This window comes from Penicillium subrubescens (genome assembly GCF_028828155.1).
Source record: "Penicillium subrubescens strain IBT 31985 chromosome Unknown utg000002l_segment0_segment0, whole genome shotgun sequence".
Lineage (NCBI taxonomy): Eukaryota > Fungi > Ascomycota > Eurotiomycetes > Eurotiales > Aspergillaceae > Penicillium > Penicillium subrubescens.
In genome coordinates, this window is record NW_026643152.1 from 6,867,053 (window position 1) to 6,884,871 (window position 17,819).

The 17,819-nt window shown below is 51.2% G+C and overlaps 5 protein-coding genes across 5 annotated transcripts; 3 read left to right on the forward strand and 2 right to left on the reverse strand.

Moving 5' to 3' along the window:
- Positions 1–696: 696 nt before the first annotated feature.
- Positions 697–2,829, forward strand: hexA (putative Woronin body protein HexA; the record flags this gene model as incomplete). The annotated part of the gene is made up of 3 exons (XM_057149749.1): positions 697–755; positions 1,066–1,422; positions 1,800–2,829. The coding sequence occupies 3 exons, from the start codon at positions 697–699 to the stop codon at positions 2,827–2,829; spliced, it is 1,446 nt and encodes a 481-aa protein (XP_057013403.1).
- Positions 2,830–4,803: 1,974 nt separating this feature from the next.
- On the reverse strand, positions 4,804–7,050 carry N7473_003810 (uncharacterized protein; the record flags this gene model as incomplete). The annotated part of the gene is made up of 4 exons (XM_057149750.1): positions 4,804–5,516; positions 5,586–5,842; positions 5,906–6,190; positions 6,467–7,050. The coding sequence occupies 4 exons, from the start codon at positions 7,048–7,050 to the stop codon at positions 4,804–4,806; spliced, it is 1,839 nt and encodes a 612-aa protein (XP_057013404.1).
- A 1,615-nt stretch (positions 7,051–8,665) lies between these two features.
- N7473_003811 (uncharacterized protein) lies at positions 8,666–11,496 on the forward strand. The gene is made up of 4 exons (XM_057149751.1): positions 8,666–8,801; positions 9,016–9,207; positions 9,336–10,145; positions 10,224–11,496. Exons 2-4 carry the CDS (start codon positions 9,192–9,194, stop codon positions 11,129–11,131), a joined length of 1,734 nt encoding a protein of 577 aa, XP_057013405.1. The 5' UTR covers positions 8,666–8,801; positions 9,016–9,191; the 3' UTR covers positions 11,132–11,496.
- Positions 11,497–12,638: 1,142 nt separating this feature from the next.
- Positions 12,639–13,451, forward strand: N7473_003812 (MARVEL domain-containing protein; the record flags this gene model as incomplete). The annotated part of the gene is made up of 1 exon (XM_057149752.1): positions 12,639–13,451. One exon carries the CDS (start codon positions 12,639–12,641, stop codon positions 13,449–13,451), a length of 813 nt encoding a protein of 270 aa, XP_057013406.1.
- Positions 13,452–16,663: 3,212 nt separating this feature from the next.
- On the reverse strand, positions 16,664–17,608 carry N7473_003813 (uncharacterized protein; the record flags this gene model as incomplete). The annotated part of the gene is made up of 1 exon (XM_057149753.1): positions 16,664–17,608. The coding sequence occupies one exon, from the start codon at positions 17,606–17,608 to the stop codon at positions 16,664–16,666; it is 945 nt and encodes a 314-aa protein (XP_057013407.1).
- Between the last annotated feature and the right edge of the window lie 211 nt (positions 17,609–17,819).

Below are 17,819 nucleotides of genomic sequence, written 5' to 3' on the forward strand. Positions count from 1 at the left end.
GCTATTTATTTCATACAGTACTTTGATTCCTGATTCCTTTACGGAGTATTTAAAGCAGAGAGTGTCCCTAATAGTTGTCAATGCCTGATTATCTCTTCCGAGGTCAATTCCTATCCCGATGACGGCATCACAATCATATGGATCACAACAAACTCCAACGCGTCCCTGATAGATAACCGGTGGAGCTCAGCGATCAGCCCCCGATTTTTCCGATTCGACCCGCGGGTCCGTGGCCGTTGCCATGGCAATGGAGGCTGTTTCCATGGGAGCTGAGGAGGAGCTAAAAAAGAGGAGCTCAGGATCAAGCTGGGGTCCTAGGGATAATTGGGGCTGGCCAGCCTCCATGTGAAAGTAGAGATGATTTCTTTTTTCAGCCCAAAGTACGGAGTACAGAGTACAATTGGTGATTGACAGTAGACTCCAGTACAGTACATACATATGTATGCAGTAGTCCGTACGTATGTGTACAATCTGTACAGAATATGAATGCCCCCAGCTAAACCCACATTTGCCCCCGAGCGGTCAAGAACAAATAACTATGGTCAATAATCATTATGACTCCGTATAGATTAGCGATCGCTTGATCACAAGAGAAAAGTGTGCTCCAAAACACCCCTCTTCCCACCAGAGTTGAATTATAATCCCGATAGTCAAATGATACTCTATTCTTATGTAGCTAGTCCCCTGGAACCAAAGATGAACCTCGGGCGGTCGATCGGCTCTCGATTGGGTCAGAGTAAAGGGCGGACTCCCAAGTAAACAAACAGAACCAACCAAGTCAACCAACCACCAGAGATAAATAAGCCAACCTCCACTCCCACTCATCTCCTCCCTGGTCCTTTCCCCTTCTCTTCTTCCATTCCCCGAAACTTCATCCTCTCTTCTATCCACCCTTCCATTCCCATCCCCCAGCATTCTTTGCTACCCCCCTCCATACCTTTCAGAAAAGCTTAGATCTCCCCAGATCTTAACCTCTTCTCTCCAATTCTCTTCTCTCCGAGAAAGACTTCCCCCAGTCAAGTCTTTTCTTGTCTACCTTTCGAGTTGTTTTTAACAGTTCGAAAGGCATTCGAGAAAGGACGCCGTACAGTCCGTCAATCTGGACTTTGACGCCCGCGTCCCCATCCCCTTCAGTGTCTTCCCGTCGTCGTACCGGAGTGACGCTGTCTCTGAAACTACTCAGACGAGAGTAGAGGGAGAAGTCCAACTCGATACCACTTCGCGCGTCGAACGGGAAGATACTCGAGCCTCTGCCACTCTCCCCGACCCTCGTGTCTACGGAAAGGAAGAAGTCGATTTCCGCATCACTCACGAAGATCGCAACGCGACTGTCAATCACCACACCAGCGCCAACTACGCTCCCCGTTACGAATCTCACGAGACTCGCAACTACGCTGCCGAGGTTGATCTGACCCGTGAACGGTACGTCCAGGATTTCCTTGTGGATTTGTTTCTGTTTCTGTTTTGTTTTGTTTTCTTGTTTTCCCTCGAATCTCCCAATTGGCGAATTGCGAATTGGGGGGGTTGGCTGGGCTGCTATTGATGTGGAGCCACTATTTGCACTCGGATGTCCCATCCCGGTCTAGAGTGTTTAGTGGTTCCAGATTTAGCCCCAGACTGCAAAATTACGTGTCTCCGTCACGATAATACCAGGCTCCACTTCCCCCAATGAGCGGTGACGGAGCTCGTGTTTTTGTTTATATGTTTACAACTTCCTTTTTTTTCTTTTTACCCTTTTTATTATGGGGAACACCTCGGGCTGACTCTTTCTTCTCTCTTCTTCTCTTCTTCTCCTATAGCTACCCCAACTACCGCGAATCCTCTGTCCGTTTCGAGGAACGTCCCCAAGTTTACGACCAGGCCGTCGAGAACCAACTCGACATCACTGAGAGAGAGTACCGTCGCCGGACCTCTCCCACTTACGAAGTCGACGTCTCTTACGACCGTCGCTACCAGGAGCCTACCACCTCCTACGACTACCAGCCCACTCAGTCCGTCGACGTTTCGTACGACCGGTCTTACCAACCTCAGCCCGCTTCTGCGTACCGAGGCCAAGAGTATTCCCGTCGCGAGGTCGAACTCCAGCAGCCTTCTACCTCTACCACCTACTCTTCTTCTGCCCCCAAGGCCGACATCAAGGTCGAGACTACTACTGTCCGTAACGTAACTCCCACATCTCGCAAGATGGGCTACTACGACGACGAAGGTCACTACCACTCCTTCCGCCGCGGCGTTGAGCGTGCTGCCGATCGTGTCCTGCACCCCTTCCACCACCACGAGCGTGAGGAGGTTGTTGTCGGTGACGAGCGCGGCCCCGCCCGATTCAGCGATGGCGTCCGTGAGGAGGTCCGCATTGTGGAGCCCCGCAACCGCGGCACCGCCGGCGAGACCGTCCCCATCCCCTGCCACTTTGTCCGCATCGGTGACATCCTGATCCTCCAGGGTCGTCCCTGCCAGGTCATCCGCATCTCGGTCTCCCCCCAGACCGGCCAGCACCGTTACCTCGGTGTCGACCTGTTCACCCGCCAGCTGCAGGAGGAGTCGAGCTTCGTCTCCAACCCCTCCCCCTCCGTGGTCGTTCAGACCATGCTCGGCCCTGTCTACAAGACCTACCGCATCCTCGACCTCCGTGATGACGGCAAGCTCGTCGCCATGACCGAGACTGGTGATGTCAAGCAGGGTCTCCCCGTCATCTCCCAGGGTCACCTGTTCAAGCGCATCCGCGATGCCTTTGCCGACGGCCGTGGCTCCGTCCGTGCCCTCGTCATCAACGACGGTGGCCGTGAGCTCGTCGTCGACTTCAAGGTCATCCACGGCTCCCGTCTGTAAATCATTTGCTCCTGTCTCTTTGGACTTTTGGGTTGCTGTCTAGATCTTGATGGGTCTGGCTTGCTGTTGACTTCATACCTTGTCGTCCCCTTTTGTCTTTACCTTTTCCCCTTGTAATGTCTTAGATGGGGAAGGTGTGGCATTGGGGTTTGGGTCTGGAGTTCGATGGTGATGGCCATGGCGTGATGAATATTCCCTTGTGTGATTTATTTTTTTGTTATCTTATTTCCTTTGTCTGATGATCTCTCTCCATATGCCCTACGGTTGTGATTTATTAGTTGAGCTTACTGTGTTGAAAATGTGATGGACTTCCTATCTATCTCTGTGTACCTAAGCTGTCATAATACGATAAGTCTGACCTACTCAAGTTCCTGTAAATGAAGCTGTCTTTGTTTTGTTCTGATCTTGTTTTGTTTTGAAGAATACCATACGTAGTGGAGATGGATATGTAGGCTGGTGGAGACGGTGGATGATGGTTTGGGCAGGACTTGGTGATGGTGAGGCAATCCAGCCATGTCTCGCTGCCCAAGTCCAAGTCACACAGCCTGTTGTCATACAAAAAGTCGCCACTTTCTATTCTAGCAAGGTTTAGATTTCTCGTTCGTTACAATATACTGTTCGAGTCTAGTTCGTCATGTATTCCAAAGTCCCGTCGCTGGTGTGGACTGTAATTAGTTTGCGGGTGTCCAGTATCCAGCTTCTCCATTCCAGCACCACAACGTCTAGTCGGCCAATTGACCCAACCACGAGCTATATTGACAATATAGTACTTATTGCATATTTTCGAGTTCTTGTATACTTCAATCGAGGTCAAATTAAACCCCAATGGCATGCCATGGTTGAATAACGTGGGTATTCCTAGGAATGTCGGGGTGGATGGAATGTGGAGATATATTCATCCATGGAACCTGTCAGCCCGGCGATCCACTTCCACCAAATACCTTTTTTGAGAAATACAAATAACCTTATTTAGATATTTGGAAATCTAGTTCATTCGAATACTTGTAATGGAGGTAGTAGGTGTATCGAAAGTGACGGGTGGGTGTGTTGTGGATTTACTCCAGCTTATGTAGATAGCTATATACTAGGCGTAGATGGGGATAGCATCAACATTGTAGATTATAGAAGAGATGGATATCCACAGAAGAGCAGTGACATTCAAATCCCACTACCTAAAGGCAAACCTAAAGGCAAAAAAACTGCCTTACAATTGACAAAATGAATCCACATATAAAAACAAATAACCTCAATTTTCCAAAACACCATACCCAAGCACCAAAAATACACGGAGAGAGACCAGCAAGAGTCAAAAAAAAAGAAGACAGCCCATTTCCACAAGATCCATAAGCAAAGTAAGCATTAGCATGACGGGGAGATCCAATTGATCTCGAAACAAGGGTAAAGATGGACATGTAAGAAGAGTAAAAGAAGAATAAAGGGAAAACCGGAGGATTGCCGGGTGGCCACGGGATCGGAGGGTAAGTTGAACGGTAGGGCGAAGCATGAATTCATGAATTATACCAATTTGAAATTCCGCGATCAAACCCCGTAGCACACCCATTGAGGCTTTTCACTGTCGTTCTCCAGTATGATGTCAACCTAAGATATGATTCGATTCATGACGCCGGTCCGGTATGGGGGATATGAGAAAGACGTAAACGTAATCGCAGACAGACGCCAGCAAGGCAAAGCAAACCGACGGTAACGTGGTTTATAATGTACAACGCGAAAGGAGCGAGGTGAAGATGTAGGACGGAGGAGTGGTGAGAATAAATATGGCAGATGAGAGTCGAGAAGAGAAGAGGGATGAACAGGGACGGTCATGTTAAAACAAGAGGGGGTATCGTATGGGGTTTGAAGGTACGGCGAGACAGGATGGGACAGGAGCAGAGGCGAGGAGCGTGACAGTGCACAGGATATCCACGAGGACATATGTCCGGATAGAAAAAGGTAACACAGCAGCCGCGCGGACCGCTACCGCTCCCCGAACTTGCCATACTCCTGCTGCCATTTGAGCAGGTGACGAGTGAGCACGTCCATCATCTCGACACTGCTCAGATCTTTAAAGTCCTTGTCGTGAGCCGACGTCGAAGGCGCATCGCCATCGCCATCGGTCAACGCAGGCACAGACTCGCCGCCGTCACTGATGGTGGATGCCATTGCACTATCAATCTGGTCCACCATGCTCTTCAGCAGCAGGCCCTGTGCCCGGTCACCGTTGCCCGTTGGTGTTGACGAGTTCTCGCTGGCAACCGCCATCTCGACCTGCATGCGCGAGATGAATTCCAAGATGGCAGCGACACGCCGCTTCATCTCGTTCATCGTCGTGCGCTGCGGGTGCATATGGCGCGGCTTACTGGGTCGCCCCGTGTCACCGCCATTCATATGTGTGCCATTGATACCAACGTATCCGACTCGAGGTGAGTCGCTTCCTATGTCGTGTGATTGACCCCGGCGCGGGGACTCGGTGCCGTTCCCGTTCGTGTCTCGATCCTTGCTATATTGATTGCGTCCGACTCTGCCACCGCGGCGAGCTGGGGGACGTCCAGATTTCCGTGTCGATGGTCGCGCGGGGGTCGGCTCTTGAGGGGTGGGAGTATCTGGGCTTGCCTGAACCGGCTCGGGCTCGGGAGGTGGAGGGGCTAGTGCTGCAGGCTTGGTTGGGGATCCAATCTCGTTATCGGATTCTGAAAATTGAGCCGTGTGAGCAATCCTGGGGAAATACCTCTTTCCTGTCGAATTCGAGGGACTCTTACCATCTCCCTTGCGCCGGTTAGATCGCTCTTTCCGGCGGGTACCTGTTTCAGGGACTTCAGGCTCAGGCTCCTCAGGCTCCTTGGTAGGTTCTTTGTCGCGCTGGCCTCGGGAAGCTGCTCTCTGTCTTCGGGTGCCGTTGGTCGCCTTTGGCTTGGACTCATCATCGGACGGGGGTTGGGAGGGAGGAACGCTCTGCTTCGAGACAGCCGTGGGCGAGGGAGAGGTAGTTCGCGGGCGTTTGGAGCCTTGTCTATTTCTGAAACCGTGATTGTCAGCTGCTGAACTTGAATCTGGCATAGGGAGTGTCAGGGAAACTCACGATTCACTTTCACTTCGGCTTCTCTTGTTCAAGCGCGGGGCGGCTTCATCGGTAATGCTTTTTGTATCTTCTTTGCTTTCTTCAATCGCTCTCCGGATCAGTTCTTCCTCATCGTAGGCAGCATCCCGGCTGTTCATGGTCGAGCGACGCTTCGGATTTGACGCACCCTCGCTGCCCCGAGACTTGGGGTCCCTGGAGCGCCGGGAAGTATCTCGCGAAGAGGCTCGGGAAGATGGCGCAGGTGATGATGCAGGTGCGACGGGAAGGTAGGTAGAGGAGCGCTGGCTGCTGGGTTGTTAGCATTGTTGATGCCAAGAAGAGGCAAATGAGGAAAAGGAGAGAAATGAGAGAGGGAACTCGAAGCTTGATTGCAGATGCACTCGTCCTGTGTGAGAGATCTTCCCTTGCAATGAAGCGAAGAGCCCGCTCCAAGTCGCCACAGGTTGTGATCACCAGCAGAACTAGCCTTGGCTGCAACTCGACAGGTAACTCCAAAGTGAAGCGAAAATAAACTGAACGCTACATGAGGCATTTTCAAGGGAAACTTTTTCACAAACTTACCCGTTGGGCTCACCCCGAATTCTGTGTAAATCCTTTCGACACTCCTCGCAGAAATATTCGTCGGGACTCATTTCCTCGTCCATGATTCCCACACAGCCACCATGTTGCCACACCTTGCATGAATCGCACTGGATGAACATACTTCCAATGTCATCAGACAGCAGATCAGATGAATCTGTGGGCGGGAGGCCTTCCTCTGGCTTCACGCCTACGCCCCCGAAGGCGTCGCGGCGAGAGGGGGGCAAACCAGGGTAATCCTGCTGCCCACAGAGACAACGAGTAATCTCCTCTTCCTCATCCTCTTCAGGATCCTCGTCATCGTCTTCACGAGGGGGTCCATCATTGTCAATGCGAGTGCGCTGGCGCTGGCGCGTGTGTGGGAGATCGGTCCTCGAGCCATTTTCCGTATCGTCGATGGACTGCGAACGATGACCGGAAGAGCCATGAGGGGATTGATTTTTGTGGTTTGATCGGGTGCTTCGCTCACGAGTGAGGGAGTTGTTGGAGCTGGAGGAGTTGGTGTGCTGGAGGAGGGCCGGCGAGGGCTGGGTAGTGCGAGCCCGCGAGGAGCGACGAGGCGTCATGGCGGCGCGATCAGTCCCTGACAGGTTCTACTCCAGTTGAAGAAGCGAGTGTCTTTTTTCGAAGCCGGGAAGGATTCGAGACGTGGGAGTGGGCGAGGGTGTGAGGGAAGGAGGGAGGGATTCTTTCGTTTTCAAGCAGAACTGGTTGCGAGGGAGCTCTGGGACGCGCGATTGAGAGCTTCGGGGGGTAGAAGGAGAGGAGGGCAATGGCGAGAATCGCAGCTTGATCTGAAGTAAAGCGTCACAGGGCTCGAAGGAGAGCCCGATGACTACATAGTATAGGGAGGAGTGCGAGATTGGTGGGGGTTTGCAGAGGAGAAGAAGAGAAGGAGAAAAGCGCCGGAACGGGACTGACTCCAAAAGATCCAATCGGCCGCCCTTCCCCGCTCCTCAACCTTCGACGCCTCTTGACGCGCCTTTTCTTTTACCGCTTTTTGGTCGTGTCGCAGGGCTCTACAATTTGGATGAAGAATAAATGACGAGTTGATACTATTCTCGAATTTGGCTTTCTATTTATTGAAGACACGTTCAGATTGTCTGAGTTGACCTGGCTTATCCACGCAGAATCTCCTCGCTCGCCTCCCGCCTTTCAAAACGCGCTAAGCCTGCACGCCCTCCTCTTACGCCCTTTCGAGCAGCTCGACCGGCACGGCGACCATCGCGATTCACTTTGATAATAACTGCGAGGTCGGGACGTTGGGATCGTTCACAGTCCAAATTCATTTGTCCGAGACGCAAGACTTGACCATGGGCAGCAAAGAGGAAGGCTATCGTTGAGGTGGGGATTCGCTCAAGCCACAGTTGGCAGCGAGCCGGTGCGATCCTCGTCTTGCAACGCGCTGCGATTGCTCGAGACTCGGGGACTTTGGACTGCTATGGCTATGCAGCACAGCTTTTCCTCGCGGCGTTGCACTCGTTTCGAGAGTCGCTGGATCTGACTTGACACGGTCGAGTAAGTCACATTCAACGTGTCGACACGTGTAGGTCTCACTTCGGCATTGGGAATTCAATTCCGTATAACTGATCTTGCACACTGGGTATTGGTCCCAAGATGAGGTCTTGCTGGAGGTCCTGCTTCCCTCGGGCTATACGAGTGAGCTTCGAGCTGTCGCACTCAAGTCGCACTGGTGGTGCCCAGGTAAGCTCGCAGGCGGAAATGCAGGTACACGGTGAATAGCATCAGTCCCAGGGGGAGGTTGCGGTAGTCTGTAGCCAGGAGGCAGAAAGTAATTGAGTAGGATTGTGTCCAAGTAGCTTCCTGGATAATCTCCTCTGTGCATGACTGGCCCGGTTCCCCGCTGTAGCCCGGCTATTATAGGATATGCAGCCCTGGTTGGTTGGGATAGGATGGCTCATCAGCCTGAAGGAGGTTCGTTCAACATAGCTAAATGTGGTCAACCTGCAAGGCCCAAACCATCGTTGGTACCTGTATCTGAGTGATAGTAATCTGTTAGTCTGCTGCGTAATACGTTGGCTCCAACTCGTGTTAAAGATGAAGGCAACTTGACTTGGCCAAAAGTTTCTAGTGTCCCGCTTGGGTGCCCGACCCAAACGGGCTTAGCGTCCTCCATTCCGAATTCCCGTGACTCGCTGGTCTTTCGCTTCACCAACTCAACCCCTCCGCATCGTCATTCGACTCTCCCTCGGTTCTTTAGCTCTCCAGCTCTTGAGAGCCGCTGGTAGACCCGATTATATCTGGTTCTGCCTCAGCATCGCGGTTCCGAGTCTCGTCCGTACTGATTCATAGCATTGTGGGTTGACCTAGATCCCTATACCCTATATCCCGTGTCCTATATCCTCCGTGATTGTGGACGGCCGAGGTAGCTTGTTTGAAGAAGACCCTGGACTACTAAAACAACATATCTCGAGTCTGGCTATTTCACCCGGAGTCTATTCTCATGCCTCGAGGCTTTTTCTTTGTTTCTATGTATGGACAACGGCTGACCCCCCTCTTCCGAAACACAGTGGCTCCCCGAATCGGCGGTTTCCCGACATTTCTAGACTCCGAGTCTTGTTTCTAGTGGATTGGACTCTTTCACGACCATAAAGGTGGAGGGGAACAAGAAATAAGACAAAACGAGTTGGCAGCCACTCATTCCACACGTATCGACGTGGGTTGAGAGGCGTGGAGAACTTGCAGGATGACTGCTACTATGAGTATGTCGACTCGTGAGGGGGCCATATCCGGCCAGTTGCCTCCGGGCCCCTTGGACTTTGACTTGATCCTCGTTGTAGAGGTAGTCTGCTGGTTACTCGGTTACTGACGTGGTGTGCAATCTGTGTAGACGGGACGTTCAACTCGACCCCTGACACACCTTCCCCCGTCTATCCCGATCGTCTGATTCGACCTCTCCCTCGACGCACCCTGCGCTCTCGATTGTCCACCGATGCGGCCGACACCATCCATTACCCACCCACACCGCCAGCTTCGCAGATTTTCTACGGCGTCGGAGACACAGAAGAGGTGGCCCCTCATGGGAAAGCCTATGCTCGGCAAAAAGCATTGGAGAGACACGAACTAACACCGGAGGCCGACTCACACGGCTTCGAGACGGCCGTGGAACTTGAAAGCGGGGACGAAGACGGGCCAGTAGTCGTACGGCGGAGTGCAGGATTTCGAGGATCGATGTCGCCGGGGTCTAGTCCGCAGCGGCCAGCTTTCTCTGGCCAGGGTCAAAATCAACACGAGGGTCAAGGTCGGGACGGTTCGCAGAAATCCTCCGGGCCCGATGGGTACGATGCGTTCGAAAACACAAACAACAAGAAAAAGAGGAAAATTCCAACTCCGGGGAACATGGGTGGTCATCACTCTGCTCTCTCCCCGGAATTTGCCAGCATGGGTCTAGCTAGCTCGGCCCCGTCACCACCTGCGGCTAGTGATGGCATGTCAACAGGTACCTATTATGGAAATGGCAATCCCGCGTCGCCTTTGAGCAGTGGGATATCCGGTTCTGGTCGAGGTCGTTTGGGACGAAGCTCAACTCGCAGCAACAGCGGGCGAAACCCGCTGTCCGCAAATGCGCAGAATGCGTGGATGAATAGCACTCGGCCGCCTGCTCGGCGGGATGGCCTGATGTCCTCCCCTGGACCATCCGGTATGTTTGTCTGCTGATGAGACTTGGTTTCTCTTCTGTCCTATTGAGGCATCCGCCGTTGTACTGACAAGTCACCAGGTGAATCCGCCGACCAAGGCATCATTTCGACTGCCATTGCCAACGCGGCTACCTTCTCCTCTCCCCCCCGAGGCCCCAGCAATGTCAGCCTGCTGGATCAAGAAAACACGACCCCGACCAAGACTCAATTCACGTTCACGTGCGAATCGGACTCCTCGAAAGGAATGGCCTTGCAGCGAAACTCATACTCTGGGCCATACCGCTCCCCGACTTCCCCTCTCGCTCCTACTACTCAAAACCCTCGGGGTTTCTCCACACAAGGAACCCAGACGAGCCCAAATATGGCTGCACCAATGAACCAGCAGGTTCCTCCCGGCACGCAAATGTCGTCCCCGCAAGGAGACCAGGCATCCGTGGGCCGCAAGAAGAAGCGCTCTCCAGGCAGCGTCTACGCACTGGCCGCGCGACAACGCAAGATCCAGCAACAATACACCAACATCCACCACCCGCCTAGCCTGGAGGACATCTGGATTTGCGAGTTTTGCGAATACGAGAGCATCTTCGGACACCCGCCGGAGGCACTCATTCGGCAGTATGAGCTCAAAGACCGCAAGGAGCGCAAGCGGCTGGCTGAGAAGAAGCGCCTCCTCGAAAAGGCCAAGATGAAGGGCCGCAAGACCAAGAAGGCGACCAAGAATGCGAAGAATGCCTCCTCCCACCAGGGATATCAACAAGGCTATGATCGCGCCTCAGTCGACCATTCTTCTGCCGCCGGGTCTGGCCTCCCGGACGACGAGTACATAGGCCATGAATATGATGACGACCAGGGATCTATTCCAGGCCCCGACCCTGCCTCTCCGACAGATCTCAAGCCCCCGCTGCCGCCAGCAGACATTCCCCCCAAGGCCTTTGCAGCTGGTGGAACCGTCAATGGCGCTGCAGATGCGGGGGCTAGTCGACCAGCCTGACCTTAGGCACGGTTCGACACGGCACGACCCCTTGACTTGATCTAACCGGATCTTGTTGGGACTTTTGCAGGTTGGTCCTTTATTGAAGTGAGTGTGCATATTTTGCTTGAGAACATGTCTGTTTTTTGCGCGGGTCAGATAGGATTCATCTCCGTTGGGACGGCGTGGATCGGATGGTTTACGAGTATTTGCATCTTGGAAATTCCCCCCTCTATTAAAGCATTTTTGGATTGGCGAGCGATTTTCATTGGGCAGGGGTTTCTTTTCTTGTTCATGAAGGGTTTGATTCTCTGTAATTGTAATGACAGATCTCGCCGTGTTGAGCGATGTGCATATTAAGAATATCATTGGGACTTAGATCAGAATCTGTGTATTATTTGGTAGGCATGGGTATTAGAGAAAAGAGTTGCATGACTGGTGAAACTGGAAATGGGAGATGAGGCCATCACCACGGTCAATTCTTTGTTTCCCACCCCGGCATTCTTAGCTAGCGCTCTAGATCCAGATGACCTTGCCAAAACCCAATCAATGAAGGGACAGAGAGATTATCTAGTTTTGCAGCGTTTCGCATTGCGTAATTAGCACCGCTCATCTGATTGGATATCAATTGACAAAGCAATTCAACGCTGAAACCCCAATTCTCCTCCCGTTGGCGCGCGCGAACTGAACCCTCGCGCCGATCCATCTCGGCCCTTCCCCAATCGCCATCCCGCACCAGCTCCTGCGTCAGCTTCAGCGGCTCCACTTCATACAAGGTGAGCAATGTTTATTTCTGTCTAGCCTTATGGAAGCTGTGTTTCATCTTTCTTTGGCAGCTCTCTCTTCTGTGGAGGAGCGGACAGCAACGAGTAGCCGACGCGGTGGAGTCGCGAGCTAATCTTCTTAACATGCGGTGCCAAAAGACGCCAGGGGAGCTTTGTTTCAGGGATGGACTGGAATAGAAACATTGTTCTTTGAAGAATGCGGTTGGAACTTTATTGCTGACGAGTTTGATACGGATTTGGGATGGGGATTGTGTATAAAGGCATGAAGAAACCCGGGGATGTAGCATGAAACGAACAACAGCAACGACTTTCCTTGTTTTCTTGCATTACTTTTCTTCATATCACTTTCATTCTAGACTTGAGTCGATACTTCATCCGTTTGATCGTTCTTTGATCTGCTTCAGATATCATCCTTTCTTTGTTTGGTCTATCCTGGTTGATGACCGCTGCCTACCTTCTTGCCTCAGACTCGTCTCTGCTTTTCGATCCTTAATCTGGACCCAGGCTACCCCGGAACTAGCCAGAGTCTGCTGCCTCTACAAATATTCTGTCTCTGTGACTTTCTTATACATTTGTATACCACACCATTCTCCAGTCTTGACGACACATCCTCGCGCTGTGCGCAGTTCCAACACTTGAATAAACACTTTCAAGTCTTTCTTTGACCCAACGATCATACATTTCATTATCCATCTCTATTTTCAATTCCTTGCATCTACCAAACCAATCAATCACCAAACAAAATGTCCTTCCTCGTCGTCCCCCTGGTTAAATTCGGCCTCTCCAAAGCCAAAAAGCACCACGCCGCCAAAAAGCAAGCAAAACAAGCCGAGCAATTCCAACAACCAGGCTACCAATCCAACTACGGCACCGAACCACCAATCCAAATGTCCAACTACCCTCCCAACGTCGGACCCGGCTCCAACATCCAATACCCAACGGGCAACCCCGGCGAATCCATCAGCAAGGGCACCAAGGTGATGGGCATGTTCATCTCCGGCGTACGTTTCCTGCAATTCGTCTTCGGCTTAACCGTCATCGGCCTCTACGGCCGAGACGTCCATCACGACCATGAAAACGGACATACCGCGCGTGCGAAATGGGTGTTCGCAATGATAGCAGCCTTTTTGGCGACTAGCACCGCGTCTGTGCATATGATTCTGCCCTTTATGATGCGCCGTGTTACGTACCGACCGAACCCGAAGTTGAAGTTGCCCCAGTTTGTGTGGGAGTTTATTCTGTGTATCTTGTGGTTGACGCTGTTTGGGATCTTTGGGAAGATGTATATCGGCGTGTATCCTTCCAACTCGAATGATTCGAGCAAGCGTGATACCACCACTACGACTACTGATAGCTCGAGTTCGACTTCTAGTTCGAGCTCGGGGTTGGGTGATGCGGCGAAGATTGATCGCATGCGCCATGCGGTTTGGATTGATCTGGTCAACCTTGTTATGTGGGTTGTTACCGCGTCGTGGGTGTTGCTGCGTTGGCTGAAGAGTCGGCGGGCGGCCGATGGCGCTGAGATGGTGGATGCTGAAAAGGCTGAACAGATTTGAGTGCCCTTTCGTACTAAAAGGCGTATTTGATGATCATTCCGAGCCCATAAATGCACTCTGCTGCGGGGAGAGGGGAGAGAGGAGGCAAAGACCTACTGTATCTCGCATGCATCATTTGTTGTTTTCATGATCCGCTCGACGGAGTTTGGGTGTATGGAGTTCGTTCTGGTTATCTCGTTTCTCATCATGGGCCTTATTTGACTACATTTTTATTCAAATCTTTTTTTTAGAAAAGCATAAATTACTATGTTTCATACCCGCCTCACAATCTCATTGTACTCCTAGTGCATCTGGACTGTAGAGGACATGAAAGCAGCATAATATCTGGACGTGATTCGTCGGCAGAGACAACACCTCAAAGAGCCTGTATCTCCGAGTCGACTCATGCTTCATGGCATTTTAATGATACCCCTCAAGGTATCCCTCGAGAGAGACACCCCCTCTTCATCACTGTCGGAGTCGTAAAGGTGAGGGGTAGAACGAGTAGGAGACAGTCCGCGAGACCGAGTGGAGGATGCTTATGTTGCCCTGCCTTCCACCTGGCATGGTACTCCCCCAAGTTCCTTGTTAGAAGCGTCTGTTGCAGGGTGATATTGGAGGGCTGGATCCCCTCCTGAAGGCAGATCTTGGGAATGCAGAGGCATCGATGGGGAGAAGATTCCTTTCCAGCTCAACCACAAGGGCTTCGTAATCGGAGGCAGGATCCACGGGGCGCAGTGGCTTCACCTTCGGCTTGGGTCCCGCCGCTTGGTGGTGGTCTAATCAATCATCTCTCATTAATAAAATCCTTGAACAAAGGTTGAAGTCATGTTACATGAGCATGCCGCATGCGAAAAGTAAGATGAGACCGGGGGATAAGAGAGGTAAGCTGGAAAGCAAAGTATAAAGCTTGGGCATGAACAAAAGACTTGACACTGGTACTCACCGGCTTGCAGCCCACCGACCCCGGAACCTGCATTTGGACCCAGGTCAGACCTGTGGGGGTTTCGACATTTTGGTGCTGTTTGGGGGACTCGAGATTTTCTGAAAGAGAGTCTTAAGCCGCTGGATAGTCTCCATGCTTGGCTGGGTATTGTCAAAGTCTGTGGGAACAGCGTCAGTAAAGCTATAGATGGAGAGAAACCAAGGCAGAACATACATGTACAGAGGCTGCGGATGACTGGAACGCAAGCTTCGAGGATATTGATATTATCATCAAAGGACAGATTGGATAGCTTGTTCGCGAGTGCGGGATCTATTGCTGGAGTCGAATAAGGGGGATGCAGGTTCGGGTTGACGAGTTTTTTCTATCCGAGAAGAAGAGGAAGAGGAGGTAGGAGGAGGAGAAGGCGCAAGAGGAAGAAAACTCACGAGTCACTACAAGGTGGCCCAAGAGTTTCTTCGTCTCGAAAGTTCGGGCAGGTCGTCGTGTGCGAACTGTGGTGAGCGACTTTCCAGCTTTGAGGGCTGATCCTTGTCACCCAACAGTTCCACTTGGTGACCGGTGCATTCGGTTGAACGTGGTGGTTCAACAGTATATCTCACCACTGAAGAGATCGATAGCGCAGATGTGGGCTGCCTCTGTATGATCGCTACAGATCGCGCTATCGAACTTTGTCTGGCGTTGAGGGTAGCTCCAGGTGCCCGATCGAAATAACTAGATGAATCTTGCGTCGAGGGGCCAACACCAGGCAACAGGAATTGGACAATGCTTCAATCACCTTGAATAGGCATGCGCACTGTGCGCCGAGGTTGTGATGGACCTTGGACACAACTTGATGGTCTTTGTATAAGCGCACGTAAACCTGATCACCAGTAGCTGGGGACCATGATTGAGGCTTCGCGTTGTGGTGTTCAGCCCTGATCACAACGACGCCTCGAGTGTCATGATAATACGTTTGATTAATGGGTGTAGGCGGTTGTTTACATCGCCGACTTAGCGGCGCCTAATGGGGTATCAAGCGAGCATATATCAATCGTATCGTCCATAGCAGGCGTAGTGCTGAGAAGGGAAGGGTAGGGGTAAGGTACCTGGAAGCTAGTCCCAGCTTCAATTTGAATCAATGGACAGAGTGCTAAATTGACTACGGGACTGGGGACAGAAGCTTCCTCCAATAGAATATGAGTAGGTAAGTTCTGTTCACTCCGGACGGCTGAGATGAGCAAGTATATGGTAATTTTCAGGTTGGTTGATGGAGATCACGATACCTATACGTCTCACTTATTCGAGTCATACCCGATGCAGTCGATTTCACTGGAACGGGGTGATGGTTATTATAAAGAGGGCTGGAAAGATTGACCATCACCCGTGAGTGAGATTTTGGGATTGTGTTGTGATATAATACGAGATAAGCCAGCTCGGGAACCTATCCGGCGGCGGTACTATACTGGGTAGAAGAGTTGATGGATCATCAATAACTTGACGAAGCTTCGGTAGAAGGAAGAGTTGGGGATGGCGCACTCGGTATCACTACGTAGTCAGTCGCTCAATCTAGAGATCTCTAAGGGAGCAAAACAGAAAGAGGGAAGCAGAGTCCTCTTATAGGCAAGGCGCTGGGCCTGAACAAATAAGGAATTCGCCGATAGGAGGGAATTTCCATCAGTTGGAAATCTTGACTTTGTGGTAGCAGGAGAGATGGATTTCACTAGGTCGTTCATTTTGTGTCAGTGTATACTTGAATCATGGCAGTGCATCGTTACAGGTTTGGTGTGAATTGCTGAAACAATTTGGAATGGTAGAACCCTACTGGCCTTTATATCACCAGGCAATCGATTGTCGGGGTCAGAATAGCCGAGCTGCTATAAATTTCGTAGATGTGTATTGATAAACCACGTTGATAAGTAAATCGACTATCAAGCTGCCAACGTAACTGAAAGTGGAATAAGAATAGGTGAATGGAAATGGTATGAGAAGCGCCAATGTAGGGAAAACATCAAAAACTGGAGGATGGACTCATTTTCCAATGGCTTTAAACCCTTAGATGGACAAGAACCGAAACAAAACAGAGAACTGTTGCAAGATATTCCGAAACCCTAAGGAAGGTAGCATCGCGCCTGACTCACGTCCCTAGTATGGTGTAGTCCATGAAAATTCGCCCAACCTGGGCTCAGTCTATAGATTATGATTTAAAGTATGTTTCATGGCTTGTAGAACCGCGAGACTAACCGATTTGCAAATGTCTGAGATTTACCGCATGGATACGCTGTTTCATTGAAGAAACGCCAATTCAACACTACTCAGCTAGTTGCACCTCTACTACTTGACCACTATACGTAACCCCATCAACAGTTCCACCACGAGTAGTAACATACAACACTCCACTTATCCCGACCTGCACCGAAGTAGGCCCGATAATATCGTCTGTCTCTCCCCCGCCAGCAACAATAATCTGTTGACCATCTGGCTGAATCCTCACTATAGAATTATCAGGCTGCGCAATATACGCGACACCATCTGTATCCAAGGCGAAATCATCCCAGTCATCCCCGGAGACACTCATATCCAGGCTAACAATAAGCTCTACATCGCCGAATTTCAGCCCATCTGCACTGACAGGGACTCGTGAGAAAGTCCCCCGTGCGGTGTTTGTGAAGTACAAGTAGCCGCGAGCGATCTTTAACCCGTTGATTCCGATCGGAATGCTTGCGTTTGTGGGTGCTGCTAGAGTGTCGTCCCTGAAGGTTATTTTCGAGATACCCGTTGTTGTATCAACGCGGAATAAGCATCCGAGTCGTGAATCTGCGATCAGAACGATGTGTGGTTGTGTAGGCAAGGAAGCCATGCCGTTGAGCATCACGGCATTAGGGATACGGGCAACTGTCCGAATGATGGGATTGACGGCGTTATGGGTAAAGTCGACAGTATAGAGTGTCTCATTCGTGTAGCTGTAGCTGCCCCTGATCCCTCCAACAATGGCAAACTTGTCATGATCAATGGCTGTTATTCCACAGAGGGCGGTGGCCCCTGGGAGAGACGCGACTAATTGAGCGTGGTGAGTGCGACCGGAAGTGTTGAGGGTGTAGAGACGGCCTTGATCGAAAGTAGTAAGGAGGAGATGGCCGTTCGGGCGAAGAGCAATGTTTTCGATATCGACGTAGCTAGAGAAATTGAACAATTGGACTGTTGATTGTGCGAGGGAAGAGCTGGCTAGCAATGCCAGAGTCAGATAGGCGCGCATGATTCAAAATGAACTTGAATTGAGTCAGAATTAAGATGAGGGATATCCATGGCCTTTAGTTTAAGCCTGATTTTTATCGTATGACCGACTCGCGAGATAATCAGTGAAATAAAAGGGTTAGTAGTCGGAGATATGAAGAGATCGGCACGAAGCCAAGGCGTTTGAGGTATGAAATGGGAAATCAGGGCCGAGTTCGCCGAGATAAATATTC